Source organism: Ischnura elegans, chromosome 6 (genome assembly GCF_921293095.1).
Source record: "Ischnura elegans chromosome 6, ioIscEleg1.1, whole genome shotgun sequence".
In the NCBI taxonomy this organism is placed as follows: domain Eukaryota; kingdom Metazoa; phylum Arthropoda; class Insecta; order Odonata; family Coenagrionidae; genus Ischnura; species Ischnura elegans.
In genome coordinates, this window is record NC_060251.1 from 123,171,261 (window position 1) to 123,189,758 (window position 18,498).

Below are 18,498 nucleotides of genomic sequence, written 5' to 3' on the forward strand. Positions count from 1 at the left end.
AAGCATGGGATGAGTTCGAAGCTAGAATAAAAGTGGGAGGAATGATGTTTAAATCAGTTAGGTTCATGGATGATAAGGCATTGATTAGTCATTCAGCAAGGGGACTACATGCTCTAGTGGATGCGTTAAAGAAGCGTTGCGAGGAGTATGGGATGAGGATCAATCGTAAAAAGACCAAGGTCATGCAGTTTTGAAAAGCATTGCGAGCGAGGAATGTAAGACTGAACATAAAAGTTAGTGGTGAAAAACTTAAGCAAGTAGAGCAATTCAACTACCGTATTTCTCCTAATATAGCCCCCCCCCCCTAATTTTGAGGCTTCAGTTTTGGGAAAAGTTAAAAAAAATGCGTTTGAATAAGGTCCCCCCCTTTACTTTTACCACAGGCATTTTTGGAAAAAAGGGGAGACTATATTCAGACATATAAGTACAGTATTTTGACAGCTCATTTTAGAAAAATGGATATAGTAGTAAGGACATCAGGAAAATTATTGCATTAGCAAAGGAGGCATTCATGAACACGAAGGAGCTTCTGAGAGGATTGCTATGTAAGAGTTGGAAGAAAAGGTTAGTGAAGAGTCTCATCTGGAGTGTAGCTCTTCATGGTGCAGAACCGTGGACACTCAAGGAAGGAGGACGAGAGAAGATTGGAGGCATTCGAGATGTGGGTATGGAGAAGAATGGAGAGGGTGAAATGGACGGAGAGGAAAAGGAACGACCAAGTACTGGACATGGTGGGTGAGGAGAGGCAACTTCTAAATGAGATAGAAAGGAGACATAAAATATGGATGGAGAACTTAGTGGGGAAGGGATGTTAAAAAGTGTTAAGAGGGTGGAATGTTGGGTAAACGAGGGAGAGAGAGGAAGGCATTCGAGATGTGGGTATGGAGAAGAATGGAGAGGGTGAAATGGACGGAGAGGAAAAGGAACGACCAAGTACTGGACATGGTGGGTGAGGAGAGGCAACTTCTAAATGAGATAGAAAGGAGACATAAAATATGGATGGAGAACTTAGTGGGGAAGGGATGTTAAAAAGTGTTAAGAGGGTGGAATGTTGGGTAAACGAGGGAGAGAGAGGAAGGCATTCGAGATGTGGGTATGGAGAAGAATGGAGAGGGTGAAATGGACGGAGAGGAAAAGGAACGACCAAGTACTGGACATGGTGGGTGAGGAGAGGCAACTTCTAAATGAGATAGAAAGGAGACATAAAATATGGATGGAGAACTTAGTGGGGAAGGGATGTTAAAAAGTGTTAAGAGGGTGGAATGTTGGGTAAACGAGGGAGAGAGAGGAAGGCATTCGAGATGTGGGTATGGAGAAGAATGGAGAGGGTGAAATGGACGGAGAGGAAAAGGAACGACCAAGTACTGGACATGGTGGGTGAGGAGAGGCAACTTCTAAATGAGATAGAAAGGAGACATAAAATATGGATGGAGAACTTAGTGGGGAAGGGATGTTAAAAAGTGTTAAGAGGGTGGAATGTTGGGTAAACGAGGGGGAGAGAGAGGAAGAGGAGAGGAAAGTTTCGATGGAATGGAAGGGAGTGAAATATACTTGCAAAATATCTCTATAATGGATGCAACATTATATGTCACTCACTTATTGAATGATAATAATAGTCTTTTAGCAAAGCTACCAAAATACATATTCCATGCCACACATAGAACACACAACGAATGATTATTATTTTGATGAAAGACCGCACTCTAAAATGACATTTATGAATTTTCTACCATGTTAAAAATATTTCCAGACCGACTTTATAGAAAGACTCACATGAAACATTTGGTCACCGGGGTGTAGAAAATAGTCACTTAATTTAGAAATAACATGATGGATTTTTACTGTCTAATTGTAGTCGCTCTTGGAGAAACTTTATGGCAATAAGCGAAAATGGCAACCACCTTGGGCACATCCTAGTACTCACGGACATGCTATACCGACGCAAATTCTACATAAAATTATGCTTTAACGTGAATTCGGATAATCTGTATGTACCATAAAAACAGAGCCACATAATAAAATTTTCAATTTCAAATAAGACGCTTTATAACCGTTTTATTTATTACTCATGGGGCATAGAAAATACGTACTTTAAGACATTCATTAAGCTTGATCCGTACAGGGATTACTGATGTCGCCGTAGAGAACACCTTAAGGCATGCTTCATCATACGACAACGATTCCCGTGATCCACATGTCTCCATCGAATCACTGAATAATTGCGAAATACTAGTTTTTCTCATCTTTCGCAAGAGTTCATGTAAGCGTAACGGATTAAGGAAAATGCACACGTTACAAAGATTTAGAAGTAAATGAATCTCACGAATAATGTATCACCACTATCCAAAGCACCATTTCTTTCGTTGACATAACCGCAATATTAAATCGACCATTAAAACACTAACAATGTTTACCGCCCCTTGTTAGTAATCCGAGCATGAATACGAGCAATACCATAATGGAGTACGAATTACGATCGTCATTTTGAATTGGGTCATATTTGTTTATATGTACAGAAATAAATTTCGATTGAATGAGGATTTTCATTCTTTATAAAAAATATTGCTCTCATGATAATATTTTGCGAATGTATTATCATGATTTTATAAATCATTTGTCAGTTTGCAAATACCAGCAGACGACGTGTTGTTATGCTTGACGTGGGGTGAAAGGAAGTGGTGTGGTCGTTGGTCGCTGTAGCAGATGTAGCAGAATCGCTTATTGTCTCAGCCGCGTCACGTATAGTGAGTGGTCAGTCCTAAGGAAGACGACAGTCTGCAAGTTCTGTGCTGATTCGTGAACGACACACTACTAGAATGTGCGGTATGTGAAATTTTTTTTGTCTATCACTCGCTGTTACACTTGGCAATTGTTATGGATGAGTGTCATCATTATGTTTTATCATTAATGGTTATCGGCGTCGAACAGTTTTACTTCGATATGCATGTAAATAAGAATATCTGACAAGTCCTGTCATCTAAGCGGCCGAATCTGTACGTAATTGAAGTATTTGATTGCTAAATTCATGGCGATTTAATAATGTTTAGCATTAATTTTGATTTATTAGAAATGGTAACAACCTTCTATTTGGAATATGGAGAGCCGATAGTTCGAAATTGTTTACATTTATATGTCAACGAAGTTGTCCTTTGTAGTACTAAGGGGTGTAAAACATTCTCGAGCTAAGCACCTCAGCCTTAGCTATGATTGAGATTGTTGTCTTTTAAAAGTCAAAGCGGACCACGCTGCTCGGAAAAGTTTTCGATTTTTATTATTACCTTGCAATTAGTGTTTATATCCCAGACATAGTTTTCTATTACCTGGTGCTCCTACAATTGGGAGACGTGAAGCGGTGTTAATCGAAACGATGCCTCCCCGTGTGTATTGGGGTCCACTGTTTACCAGTTCCGGAGCAATCTTGTTTCGCCAAGACCTCATTGTGCTTATTGTTCGCAGAAACTTATTGGTGTTTATCGCTGTCATCCATCTCTCGTCTTGCTGTCGTGTGCTCGCTCATTTTTAAGTAATCACTTTAGGAACCTGTTATTAGGTCGAATCTTTCTGGTGCTCACGGTTGGCATAATCCATATTGCTGCGGCGAACAGCGTGAGAGATTAGGGGGCTGTGATGTGCGCTGAATGTTTGTGGGGCCAAAAACGTCGTGCGGACTCGACGTTGGCCCTGCTCCGGAGGGAAGATTTCTCCTCCAGTAGTGCGTGCCACCGGGGCAGGAACTAGGTCTTCTTCGGAAATATTTGGGGGGTTGAAGTCGCTGACATTGAAGGCCGTACGAGATGCGATGCTGTGCGCAGAGATCTACATTCGCATTCCGAGATTTGAATTCTGATCCTGCCGATCCGTAGCTGCGACGGAGGTGCTGATCATTTAGGAAACATTTTCGGCTGTCGACAAATTTTCGTTTCTGTAATCTAGGGAAAATACTCAATACTGATTTTCGGGACAACTATAAATTGTGTATATGCTATTCAGGCTGATGGTCACCTGCGTAGATCATAAATCAGAACGGACCAGTAATCATGACATATGTCTCGTCTGGTAGTAGGAAAGGGATTATTTTGGATATTAACTATTATTGTTAGTGCTTCAATCCGAAGTTCGTGTTGGCTGTGCCCTCCCCAGACTAAGCCACAAGTGATTCATACCCTCAGGATAAAGAAGCCGGTTACTTTCCTCCACTTGGATGATTTTTGTTCAGGGTTGTTCTAAGGCTTTATCCAGGATTAGAACGTCTAAGGACCGCCGCAGTCAAGCGCCAGCCATTGTCCCTGATGAACGCAATTACCCAGCCGGCACAACGTTTTAAATAGAACCAAAATATATGTATAATTTCCGTATAAAACGGAGAAATCATATACGTTAAGAGAAATCATATACGTATATCTTGGAGAAAAGTTAGAGAAAAACTAGAGAAATCCAAGAGAAAGATTTCCTAAATACAAGAGAAATCATTTCTCTAACGGCGAGTAGGGCGCCGCGTAGAGGCCATGCAACGAACTAACGGCGACTAATACTCGATGCTCACTTATTACTACCTTTATTGCTAACTCTAAGCGGGATGAGGTTTCCACACATTTTTACACACAAAAAATCATAAGTCTCTAAAAAAATACCTTTATTTGGGCACATCTACACCTTAATTTAGAAATAATTTTTAGACATCTGCCCGTTCATTCGGTAAATTTAGCACTGCAATAACATCATCCTTTCCCACATTAAGCTCCATTTAGGGCCCACAGTTCCCCGGTTTTCAGCATATCTGCAAAGAAGTATGGTATAGCTGTTAAACGTGATGACGAGAAAAGAATGAAACTCACCTCCAATGTCGAAGAATAGGTAAAAAAATACTCATATCGAAATGATGATTTTCGTCATATCCTCACAACACTTGGGATATACTACTTATTTCACAATCAAAACAAACCTAGGTGACAACAATTAAAATATGACTTATACGGTACTTATCTTGACGTTAGATGGGTAAATTTAGCACTGCAATAACATCATAGACGACATAGGACGATGGAAATGCCGGACTATTAGGATGCAACAACACCAACGAGTTCCACTCACGTTATTCCGCTAAAAAATAATTTGAAATTGCAAAATTCATACATTAATAACGAACATGGAAAGAAATACTGTTATATAATACGTTATTCCAGCAACATTGCATTAGTAAATGCTAGTCAGCATGGAGAACATAAGAGAAATTAATGATACTCACTTCAAACAACATCTTCCATGCTTCAAATACAGATCCTATTGTTTACATACTCGTCTGCGTAAATTCAAGGGCGTGAGACAGTGCAGAGACTACTGCGTTACTCCATTGGTAAAAGATACTTCATTTTCAACCGCTTTCACTCATACAGCACAAGGAATAATAGAGACAACTTTCAAAACATTCGTGATTGCAACCGTTTCAAACCGTAGTTGTTGTTACTCGAGCAGCATGGCAGCATTTCGATTTCAATCATATCGATTGTATGAATCGATAGTCTTCTTTTATGCCTTTCGGTTAGCAGACGAGAAACATCTCAAAGTTGGGTATTAAGGACATCTCGTCCCCTAAAACGTACCTATTACATGCAGATGAATTATTATAAAGTTGTACCAATGTCAACATGAAATGAAATTTATCGTTAGGGCTAAGGGAATTAAGTTATTCTTAAAATCGAAGCATTTGTACTCATCACAATAACAACCTTTCGCGCACAATGGTCCACTTCGAGAATTTAAAATGCTAAATAGTATGTTATAATTGTTTTTTTAATGGTGGAACAAAAATATTAATTAGCTCTCCATCTGCGTCAGCCCTTTGAATCTGATTTACAAGTAATTTCACTGCATTATTAGCGCTAGCGCCGTAAATAATCTTGTGGGCTCTCTGCGAACAGAAAAGATAGGGAAATTCCTACCCTGTGATTTCTCTACAGATATATTTTCTCCATTTTTTCTCTTCCATTTATGTAAAGAATTTCTGCTGTGCCGGCTGGGTAAGAGCATCTAGCGTGCGTGCGTTGCAGATGCCCCACCGAGATACATCTCCGAAAGGGGGCAATACTTATGATGATCCGGCACCACTTGTTTCGCCGGTGGTACGACCGTGTGGTTTCGCCTTGTCGTTGTGTGGAAATTGATTGCTATTATTAGGTGTCGACGCTCAGCACACTGTCTTGTGTATCTGGAATCCGAATGCTTAAGGACTTAACTTTTTCTTTGTTAGCACCTCAAGAGAAAGTATGCTTATATTCTGTGCTTTCAAGAACACTTCAATGCAGTATTTCGAAAAGGAAGGGTTGACGGTTCATTGTCAGTGTATCATTGACGCACCGCCGTAGAGTTATTATATTATCACCATGGCGAGTACGATGTGCCCGGCAGCTGAACTATCGAGGTTCCACTCATTTCGCCACTCGCTTCCGCTAGTAAACCCTTCCCCTTCACCGTTTGTCTGTTCTCTGAGAAAAGATCCCTTTTTCAGTGGCCGCAGAATCGTGCAAATTATTACATATTATTAGTGCTTCAGTTTCACTTCTGAGATTGGCTCATGTTAGGTAGGTGTGTGCTCATTGGTCGACTTGGAACGACTTATCCGATTGAAGACGTTAATGTCATCTGCGCTGTAGTGATCAGAAGTTGTGCGTTTTCGGAATCCTATACTGTAAGCCCTCGTGAGGAACCAGGGTGATCGAAACATTTAATAGAAGATACAGTGGCGCCGACTCCATGGGGCCTGAGGGGGCCCGAGCCCCCTCAAAGATTCGTTTGGGGGGGCGAAGCCCCCTCAATAATTCAAGAAAATAATTAAGTTATATTATGCTTTGTGAAATCACAAAAATATATTGGTAGTTTTTATTTTCCATGTTAGACGATAGTTACCTTTTAAAATTAATTCAACAATGTGTGTTGAAACAAATAATTGTAAGGTTAAGCAGGTTAACTGAATCAAGTGGTGTGAATCATGGTAGTGTTTCGGTGCTGCTACACACTTTGAATTTAACCTCTTCCCGGGTCAAGACCTCCGATATGGGCCCCCCCAATATTTTTTATAAGTCGGCGCCCCTGGATACTCATGTGTCTGATTTAATCGTCAAGTATTTTATGATGGGGATGAAGTGATGGAGAGGATTTTAAATTACTAAATTTCATCAATTATTTACAGAAAAACTCGTCAACGACGTTATTCCACCGCATCCTTCCGTCTTTTCCTCCTCCTACCTCAACACTATATGTATTATGCATTGTCACTCTACTGAGGTATCTATCCATATGCTGCTATATGCCCGTCCGCACTTCACTGGAGCGTTCACAGTGTATGGACACTTTTATCTTTTGGAGATTCATTTCCTCTGTCCATTAGCCGCCGCCGCCCGATAGAATCTTTCAATGCTAAGGGAAACGATGCGTAACTGCACGGAGCATTCTTTACTTAAAGTTTATAATGCAATTAAAAACATATGTTTTTACTCTCCGCTGCGAACGCGGATTTTTATTTATTTTGCCGTCTTCATACGATATTTCTGGCTTCTGTTTCCATAAGTTAATGTCGAAAAATATTGACGCGAAAATTTCTTTCGCTATCTCCGTTTGGAACTACTCAATATTTTATTTAGACGAGTGAAAATGTCGATATATGTAACCGAGTGAATTTTGAACGGCAAATTTGGAATATACGTATTGTAAAACGTAGTAGAATGTTAACTATCCTATTTTTACCATTTAGTACTGTGCTGTATATTTGTGTGTAACTATGATTCAATTTATTTTTAGAATCCATGAATCTATCTCAGTGGCGAATGGAGCCACGAATGATTATCACGCTAAGAAATACGACGGCATCACAGCTCTACGTTTTTCCTTCCGTTCAATGAACCAAGTGGTAGCATGCAGGAGCGTGGCATCAGAAAATCTCACACTATCTATCATTCGTAAAACCCTTAGACGGCCGCTACGAGAGGTCGACCTCTCCGAATGAGATAATTGCAATTATGGAACATTTCTGTTTGGCAGGTGCGCCCTCACATCAACGCAGATCATTATTCGATGTAAGTGCGCTACCTAATTATGTGAAAAGTATTGCCGATTGACCAATTATTTTCATTCACGTCCGGGCGTTTTCATTTTCCGCTCCGCTAACTTGCATTCCAGTCATAATTGAAGCACTGAAGTATTTCCACACGTTGTGCTCCTGTTTTTCGATTGATAATGAACTTGGAACAATACGAGTGGGAAATCAAATCGGGTCATTCGTCTGTAGTATGCACTTAGGATATCGCAAAATAACGTTAACTTCGTCTCCAAATATTTCACCGGACACATATATAAAAGATTAATTATTAAAGACTTAATTAACATGTCAATGGATATTGCCCATGTCTCTAGCTAAGATATGTGGCTTCTTAATGGATAACTGCTGCTGCGCTACATTCTGCATTGTGATTTACTCGATCTTAATTTGGCCGCCGCCGTCATTTCTGGAAAATGTGAAGGGATAGCAGGAACTGTTCATCTCAAATTATGCAAATTCATGCCATGTGACCATCACCTATTTCTCCTAAACTTTTGTACACGAAATAAGTATCTTTGTGATGAGATTTATGATGATGAGTGTATTTAAGATGGGAACCGAAGCCATTGAAAAATATGAACCTTTGGCGTTTAGTTCATCAAGCTTCCGAGCAAATGTGAAAAATTACATGAATGCTAATAACTATGAAACTAAAGCACCAGACCAGCGATTCTTGATTTATTTAGAAGAAAATAGATTTATGCGAAATTTGATGAAATTTCATAGTAGTTTGACGCGTTAATAAACAAATAAGATTTATTTAAACAATGAGAATTGCCACGCATTTACTTTTAATGTGTTAAGAAGGCCACGTTTTATATTATTTTATTTTTTTTGCAAAAGCTAGTCCAAACATGCCGTCGACAAAAAGTAGAAAGATAAGTTTATGTTTAATGCCTTGTCCAAGTTGGGCGTGACCATATGTGTTGAGGCACTCCGTCCCACTCGCTAAAGTCGCATAACTTGAAGGAGGGGAGCTATAGCTATATCGAGTGACGGAATACAAGTTCAATGATGAGTGCTTATCGAATGCATGCAAACGCCCAGAATTCGTCTCTAGCAGTTCTCTGTCTGCTCCTCCCTTTTGTGTCATTGCTCTCTCAAATGTTCAAAGAGACATTTAGTGCAACGTTACTTAATCTCGAAGGTGGTTCTCCAAGGATAATGCAATGTTACACGAGCCTAACATTGCTTAAGCAATGTTTGAAAATAATTGATGACTATAAATATGAGCGTGCACTTGTCTGCGCGTATTGTCGTCAAGAGGCACTGCATGGTATGATGCAGTGACAGTGCATGCAAAGTGAAGCTGAGGCCATGGATTTGTGTGTGTATTCACGGTTCGCTATTCATGGAAAGGCCGAAGTCGAGTGAAATCAAGGCGCAATAATTTATTGGTTACATTTTCGTCGCATTTACCTGCGCTAACGTGACTCTCGCACCGTTAGGTGAAAACCAGGAATGCAACATCTCCTGAATGGAAAGTTAGGCAATGGTCACGTGTTTCCCGGCATGCCGTGTCGTATCTATTCCATAATTTCTAGATAAAATTCAAGTGACTTCAATTCCCGAAGCAGTGCTTCATCTGACTGCCGGCTATTGTTGCATACAACCAAGGCGCTGCGGAACAAGTGGTGAACCCCGGATTTAATGGACATTTTTGTTTATTTCTGTCCACGAGTCGCTTGTTATTTTCAGATTGATTCCGAAGTCTTATAATTGAACGCGAGATGGACACAGCAGCACGGAACGTCGCAGTTCCTTGCTGTGTCTGCGGAACACCAATTGCTTTATTACAGCGTATCTGGAAGATAAAATTTCACTCTTCACACGTCACTTGATTTCAGCGTAATCTACTTAGATAAAGGTGGCGATGTAGCGAAGCCTAGAACGAATACTGTCCGGAGACTGATTCTCATTAGGAAGAAAAGCGCCACTTAAGTGATCGAATGTAGCTCCTCTTTCGCAGTGTTTTGAGTTGCTGACGTCACGTAGCAACGAGACCTTCGGTGGCGATCGGTGGTTTCAATCCCCATTCAATTAGTATTAAGCCTGACTCACACGATCATTTTTTTTCGTCGCGAAAGTGATCACTATCGAGATCACTTTTCCCGTCGCGAAAAGCAATCGCTCTTGTTATCATTTTTCTGAATCACACGGTCACTCCCGCCGTCGCTTTTCGCATCATTTCCAAAATCACAGCTGGTTGTCATAGGACCCACATCACGAAATTATATAGCGTGTTTGTTTATTTATGTCGTTCCCACAATTGTCAAACGTTGCGCTGCAATCGCTCCACACGGGAATGCGTTCCGATTGGCTGATATGGGGTTTTAGTGACGGTTTTAGCGACGGAAAAAGCGACCGGACGAGTGATGAAAAATAGCGATGGGAATCCTCATCGCGATCGCGAAAAACAATTGCCGCCGACGATCATTTTGCGAAGTTATCGCGATAGTGATCACTTTCGCGACGAAAAAAAAATGATCGTGTGATTCACGCTTTAGACTACTTGCGTGCGTGAATTACGTTCAGAAGTGCAATGCATATTCATCCCCTCTCCTCCCCACGTGAGAACATTCTCTGGCCACGTCCTTGCTTATTCTCCCCTTCATTATATTTATACAGAAGAAATGTGTATTTAATTTTTATTACCAAGTAAAATCATTGTTAGCCATAGTTTGAACTTTTTATATTCCTGGGGATTTTGTACCCTTAATTTGTCGACGATATTCACCGCAATAGGGAAGTACACTAGTGTTTCAAATGCACCAAACACATTATTTAAATTAGAATTCAGAATAACATAATGTCGTAAAACCACAGTTTAAATCCTAATAGTGAATACTTGATTCGAGATGACCGACCGAAATATGGAAAAATTCAAAGGCCGCTAAAACGGGTGTCCATGTTGAATATTGGCCGTGACGTCACAAGGCAGTAGCAGAAGGTGGCTTTTACGCCGTTTAGTTCTGCCACTATTATTGCATAGAAAAAATACAGAATTTGAGGGTATCCGTTTTTTGCTGTCATAAAATATCTTCTGAATATATATGTGGCTGCTTCTCTTTTGAGTACATGACTTCATCATTGCGTAATATATTAATATTCATTTACGTGTCAACTTCAAGTTTGGAAAGAGTAGTGCGAATAGCACATTGAATCTTTAATAAATAGATGATGGTATTTATTTTTCGCTGGGTATATTTTGGCACAATGCCGTTTATCATGCCAAAACTTTTTTTTAGAAATGAGTCAAACTAATAAACCTATTTCAGACGTTTGGTGCAAGACTTTCCACTGCCGCTCGCCGCTCAGTAGATTCACCCTTCAGTGTAGTTGAAAATGTAAGCAGAGAAACATCAAAGTAGTGAGAATACGGCCAAACAAAGGGAGACAGAAGTTAGAAGAGGTGAGAAACCTGAGCGGTTAGAAAATTGCCGCTCTTATTGTAGCCACCGTTGCCGCTCACGTGCCGCTCGCCGCTCGTATCGTACCCGAGGCCTTTGTTGCGTATGTATTCACGCCGGCCGGAACGTTCGCCCTTCGCTACTAGAATCATGGGATGTTAGCCTTATTTCCGTGCTGGCTGGTTGTTGCAATGGTTCGCTGTCCAGGATGGGTTCAAGAAAAGATAATCTTGGTTGGGAGAAGGAAAATTCCAACGATTTATAAATGGTATACCAAACTTGATGTATTGATGTTTTTGATGTATTTATGGTCACTGAATTTTTGAAAAAGGAGGACAGGTTCAAAGATCCATAGAAATGCGAGACGTTAAGGCTAACAAGGGGAGACCACGTACCTTGCTGCATCTTTTTCAATTAGGGCGTTAGTTAGGCTGTAATTAATTAATTTTCATGCGTTACTATATATACATCCAAAATATGTACAATCTCATAATGGGTCGCTTGGGGTAGTGGTAGATTGCACGATTTAAGGTTAGACCTTAACCAAAGGACCATGGTTCAAGACTTCGTCATGGCATTATTTTTTGTTGTCTTCATTGTGATCATACGGCGTCAAGTTTATCATTAATTATAATTGCAGCAATCATTGACATGAGACAATTTTTTTATCATCATAATGGCGTTAAGGTATTTTAACAGTGTCATTACAAACGCAGATATACGATGACTACAAGGGTTGGTGTGCGCTAAAATGTTAATTTTTTTCTTTTCTTATACTGACCAACTTTCACATTAAAAATGAAAACCACTCTTGCAAGAGCACATACCATTAAAGGCTCCCGGAAGCAACAATATGCGTACAGGCGTAATTAATGAGAACACAAAGCGAATATAAAATGCCATATATCTCTAACACTTGTAATTCACATTACTCCAAAGGGAGTTTACTTACTCAGTACCTACCTCAGTACCTTGTACTCAGTACCTACCAGTTTACCTCAGTAGCAGTGCTAAAAGAACCATTCCGAAATATAATTTCAATTAACAAATATGATGAAATAAAAGTTGATAACCCTGGACCGGGCGCGCTGGCGTATAAAATACGTCAATCTTTGAAAACCAAGGATTTCAACATTGTACGTACATTCTGGGCTAGAATGGTCTCGTGTATTCCTGCAATGTACTTTGACTGCCTATATTGCGAGTTTTCAAAGTTCGAGGTATTGTAGCTAATTTTTTAGATCAGCAAGATGAACCCTTCACCAGTGGAGTACAAATTACGCCGCGCGACCTGCCATGTACCTTTATATCTGTATCACCTATAAATGTACTAATTTCAACAAATAAAGATTAAATTTAACAAAAATCGTTTGTTATCATATATGCACATATCATGGGCAAAGTACGCTTTTTGCCCGGTCGTGTAAAATAACAGTCGCGCCATAATTATTTAACCAAACTACTTTCAGTTTATAAATTACGTAGGTCTACGCGGAAGATGCTATATTTTGACTCAACACACTTTCTGATGTGATTGAGGTACCTATTAAGTAAATTATTATAATATAAATATCAATTTGATCTTACAATACCTTCAAATGATCTTCAAAACAGAATATCATCGATAGGTAAGAGTCAGGAGCAGCCTTGAACCATTTATTCCGTATAGCTTGTGCTTAAGGCACGGGAATGAATATCTTCTCCAGGCTTTTGTTTCGACGTCGAGATAAAATTTGGAACAAAAAATCATTTATAATTCTATTTTGAATTCATGTTTTCGGTACTAGACGACATTTTTAGGAAGCAAACTCCACCGATTCCCGGAAACTCTCGCCGCGCTAAAGAAGGCGACGGAATACAGCGATACTCCACTGGTGACTACTGCCTCGTGACGTCACATCTCAATCAAGATGGAGGCACTGTGTTTCAGCGCAACATGAAATTTTCCGACTTTCAAAACGTTTTAAAGTGCATACCCCAGATGCAGGAAATAGAAGTGACTATACTAATGTTTCTTTTTTAGGCTAAACTTTCAAATTCAGCAATAAAAAAAATTAGTGCACTTCCCTATTGAAGATACTCTTTTATGCTTGCATCCCTTATATTATTTGAAATTGTTCTGCCGGTTGGATTCGTCGTCGTTTTAGATTCCTAAGTTTTTGGTGTCCACACTTCAAAGGAAGAATGATGTGGTGGTTTCCCGGCGAATGAACTGGATGAAGCGGTCCAGCGTGTCGGGCGAAAGTCCATCATCAGAGAGTGCCTCGGTCTCGGGGCGATCTCAATGGACTGTCGCAGCCGCTTGGAGACCCGAAATCCAGTTCTTCATTGGATTTATGGAATATTGGCGTTAGTCTTTTGCTCTCGTCATTTGAAAATTATCATCTAACTTAACGGCCGGTCCACTTGCGAGCTTTTATGATTTGATGGCCGATTTCTCTTAGCAATTATTCTTTTACCCTGATATCGACCAGTATTGGCTCTAAGGGCCCCCGCGCACTGGCAACTTTTACAAAGCAATCATTTTGTTGCTTTGAGGAAGTCCCAATGAAAAACACACGGCATTGACTGTGGCCTCGCGCAAAGGCGACTTTTTAGTTGCGGCAACTAAATAATTGCGTCCGGGCCTATTCCGAGGGTGATTAAACTGTTGCCGGCAGGAATAGACCACGTGCGTTTTTAGCTACTAAAAAGGTCTTTGAAAAAGTTACCAGTGCGCGGGGGCCCTAAGTGTGTGATGTCACCAGCAATCAGAAATTTTAATCTATTTATTTTAATTTTATTATTTATACTCATTTTATTTATCAAGTTAGTTAACGTGTTAAAATATTGCATGTTTAATATTATTTTTATATCTCCGTATGTTTCCTCTGGTACTTTTGTGTCGAATAGTAGTTATTAGTATTCTTTTAATCATCTATTCTCTAAATGGCTGAAAGTTTCACTACTTTTCATTGTTGTAATTTTTCTTCCCTTTCGTACTTCGCCCTCGCTGCCAATCGAATGGTTGAAGGGAATCCACGACCTCATGAGAAAAATGAGCTCCTAGAAGAGTCATTGTAACTACGCGGGGGGTCACTGTTCACCCGGTCATCCTTGTTAGGCTGTCGCTCTCGCTGCATTTATTCTTCATGCACCCTAATGTTAATGGGTGAAACACAACCCAATGTTGGTTTCCCTCATCCTGGACTTGTGCTGTGGATTATTTCAGCCGACTCCAAACATTCTCTTCACTCAAAATGATTCTCTCTCTTGCCCACTTTCACTCGCGCAGGCCTACCAACCGTTCGCCCCCAATCCAGTCCCTTGTCACTTCTGGGCCCGTGGCCCACTTTTTAGAGGTTGGTCCGATTAACGAAGTGCGTGTGTGGCATTTTCAAGACATTTTGAAATGTATGTGCCCTCGCTCGAATATCTGCGAAGTTTTTGAAAACATCCTTCTTGTTGTTTTCGTAACACCGTTAAAATCACGATGACAGTATAACTGGAGCTCTTGTCTTTGTGTCATCAGCTGTTGAATGCTGTAATTGAAGTCTACTTGCGTTATCCAAGTGAAAATGTTCACATCAGCTCCAACGCGTCCCAGAAATTAAAATAATTCCTCGTCTTGCCTGTGACTATTTTCCCAAAATATTTGCTTGTGCTGCTGGCACTCCGCAGAGGCCGTGAAAATCTTTCGCTCCTTATTGGAAATCGCAGGATTTCGTTTGATGAAAGGTCGTTGAGCGCTATCTTCTCCGGCTATTCGTCCATTCCCCTGGCTTCCATCGGATCTCCTGGCATTGCAGCCACACGGTTGTTGACGGTCAGAATGCATTAATCGTTTTTATAGATTGGGTGAATGTATCCATGATGTTTCCCTGTTGACAAATATTGCCATTTATATTAGATGAAAGCGTGGGTTTGACAATTGCAGTATAGAAAACGGGTCTGCCTCACTTTCACTCAATATCCGTCGACCTATTCATGAAACGGGCGGAGAATCCTCTCTTGTCGTCGCCTCTCTTTCCGCCGCCTCTGAACGATTCTCCGAGTGAGCACTTTCGCCTTCTATGATTATCATCATCACGGCACGTGCACGATCGAGAGGCTGGCTGCTGATCTTCGTGCCTGCGTACTTTCACTCATCCGATGCGAGCGAGCGAATCGGTGCTGCCGTGATTGGGTCCGTGCGAAGGGCGTCGTGGCTGATCTTTAAGTGATCGCATTTCCTCTCGAAATACACCCGTTCCTCACTTCACAAAGCTCCTTGCTGTGCAGTGTATGAAAATTTAAAAACGTCAAGCGTATTTATTGAGGTTGCTATTCCCCCGTGGTATTCGGAACATACTTCATACAAAACGCGATACTTCATTTGTCATAACTGTCATGGTTCCTCTTATTTATGTGAAAAACGTTTGAAAATTTACCCTTAATTTTCCTCGAAGTTAATTACATTGAAAATGTTCAAGGAAGTCTCCTGATATGCTGAGGGGCTAGATTTTTGATCAGTGAATCACGCATTTGCTAGAGTGTTTTTCTTTCTCTTCGGTTATTGAGCGTTAGCATATGGGTAGGTGGGTACGTCCCTTTATACACCGTGCCTTTGAGACAGGTTGCCACAGCGTCAAGCCGAACCAGTGTCTGTCAGTGCCTTAGTGGTCCACCCACGACATTTTTGGGTGCAAGTCGACTCACGGGCCGCCAGTAGCTCCCCAAGTAGGGGGTTTCCAGCGAGACTGCATGTTGTATTGCATTCGTGCCACCGCTGGGTGTGCATTCAGCCTTTGTGCCTTTTATGACAGAAAATGCCGTCATCATCTACGAGTGGCGCTCCTCACTTGTTCCCTCCCCCCTCTCCGTCTACTCCGCCATCGGAAGTGAGCGGAGATTTGCTTCCCTCAGCCGGTTAGCGATCTGCGCCCTGACGTCACTTGGCTCGCTCGTTTTGATTATGATGTCCACAGAGACACTCGCGTGATCGTAGCGGCGGAATGCTGACGACAGCATTCGAAAAGAGTGCCCGCCACAGTGAAGTACAGGCCAAATCTGACCAAATATGCATGGGGAATATTTTGGCGTGAGGTTGCAGTGCTCTTAAGTCCTCTAGCACTCGCACCGATTTTGGACGGCCGGATATTTTACCGTTGAAGCGATCCTTGCACAAACGCCGGAATGTTACAGGCCAAACGGTCACTTGATTGCTGTGCCGGTGCTGGATCCACGGCGGCAATGGCCGGCAGCTAAAGACTCTGAATGACACAAATAGTCGGCGTGACACTAGGCTATCATAATGCTAAACAAATGAAGCTTTTGAATTTGCGAGGAACCTCGCGAGAGAGCAGTGTCGTAGTTTCACACGCATTTATTCCGTGTTTTGTTTACTTATACAGTTACACGTAAGCGAAGACACCTTCGGAATGAGCAATAAGCAAATGGGATTATAGAAATAATGGAAAACGGAGAAAGGAAAGCGAAGCCTTCACTCAATTCTACCGTAGTGCAGCGTATGTTCGGCAGTTTGCCCTTATTAATTCACCCATAGGTTCTCGACGTTTGATTGAAATATCTCTGAATCAATGTGTCGTAAAATTGTTATTGTTAACTGGCTAGTTGGGATGAGCCAAGGCACAGCGCGATGTTCGCGCCTTCGGCGCGGTTATCCTGTGAAAGTGTGAGTGTCGAGGCTTCAAAGGAAATACCACGAATCCGCTCGCAAAAAAGCTTTTTATGGGATTTTTTATTTCCTTCACAATTTTTCCCAAACGCGCGTGCCGATTAAGAAAATACTAAAATATTATCAAACTGTCTTAAAACACGTTATACTACTCATATTAGATTCTTTCAGACTTTTGTTATCAATAGAAATGATTTAATGCCGTTTTCTGTAATTACTACCTTTAAATGCTAAGGAAATTGCTAATCGACTTTTCTCCGAGTACCCAATCCTAGAATCGGCCCAACTTTTTTAAAGTAATGTACCCTACTTAGGGATGTGCCAGTAGCACCTTTTGATCTCGAGTCGAGTTGAAAACTTTTCGCGAGTATAATCGAGTCGAATCGATTATGGTAATTTCGGGACTAGGCAATACAGCAATGCATGCTCAAACATGTTGTCCTTTTTTCAATCCGCCTGTGAATTTTCTATTCTGAATTCTTAGTTTGATGTAAAAAGGAAAAGATAATGAGGAAAGTTGATGTTAATCGTCTCACAATTAGGATTTGAATGAAAATTAATGCGCCCTAAACAGCCCCTTATCCAAGTCAAAATGAATTAATCCCTAATAATATGTCGTCGTTTTAATTAATATATGTATCTTAACTGCTTGGAAGAGCCCTGAGTAAAAGCATTCTTGTTGTGTTGTTTACAGTAAGTTGAAAATTTCATCTCAGTCATACAATGGAATTTTCGTGCGATGATTTACTACGACTTCCGACGTGGATCATCTCATCAACGGTGCATCGATCAACTCACTTCGGCTTTTGGCGGTTGTGCATTATTTAAGACCACTGAATATCACTGGTTTAGTGAATTCAATATGGCCGTTGTTCTCTCAAGGACGAATTTAAAGGAGGTCGTCCAACATCGATCGTATTACCAGAAAACATCGATGCTGAGCATGAAGTGATGAAGCAAGTTCGTCATGTGACGTAATGTGAGATTGAGGAGGGCATTACTTAGTATGACAAGTATGCATAAGATTCTACGCGAACATTTAGCCACGAATTTTTTTTGCATAATTTGAAAGGAGAGTTTCGAGAGGAAACTATGGGGCGGCCTGGATAATTAGCTTTATGAATTTTAGGAAGGATGTCGAAGGAAGGCGTGGTGGTGTGAGATGGTAAGAGAAGGGAAATGTCCGAGGGGCTTAAACCTTCGGGGGGACCTTTTGTTTTTAGAAGTTCGTTCAATTCTGTGAGTGAGTATTGGGACAGAAAAGACTGTTCTAGGCGGCCAAGAAAAAGGTTGGCATAGGACGGACTGAACCGGCTCCCCATAGCACAGCCCCTAGACTG

General features: G+C 40.9%; 2 protein-coding genes and 1 long non-coding RNA gene across 6 annotated transcripts in view; 1 reads left to right on the plus strand and 2 right to left on the minus strand.

The window, feature by feature from the left end:
- Window positions 1–2,747, minus strand: part of LOC124160099 (heparan-alpha-glucosaminide N-acetyltransferase-like) — a 47,327-nt gene extending 44,580 nt beyond the window's left edge. The window contains exon 1 of the mRNA XM_046535827.1: window positions 2,633–2,747. The gene's annotated coding sequence lies outside the window, so the exon portion shown is untranslated. The remainder of the gene's footprint in view (window positions 1–2,632) is intronic.
- The window catches only part of LOC124160098 (glutamine--fructose-6-phosphate aminotransferase [isomerizing] 2), a 157,001-nt gene continuing 141,236 nt past the window's right edge, over window positions 2,734–18,498 (plus strand). For all 4 annotated transcript variants that reach the window (XM_046535822.1, XM_046535824.1, XM_046535823.1 and 1 more), the window contains exon 1: window positions 2,734–2,823. In XM_046535822.1, coding sequence (XP_046391778.1) covers window positions 2,817–2,823 — 7 coding nt within the window. In that variant the 5' untranslated portion in view covers window positions 2,734–2,816. The remainder of the gene's footprint in view (window positions 2,824–18,498) is intronic.
- LOC124160100 lies at window positions 4,617–6,021 on the minus strand. Its single transcript, XR_006865075.1, has 2 exons — window positions 5,246–6,021; window positions 4,617–5,100 (listed from the first exon to the last, which is right to left on the minus strand). It is a non-coding gene; the product is annotated as an uncharacterized LOC124160100 (long non-coding RNA).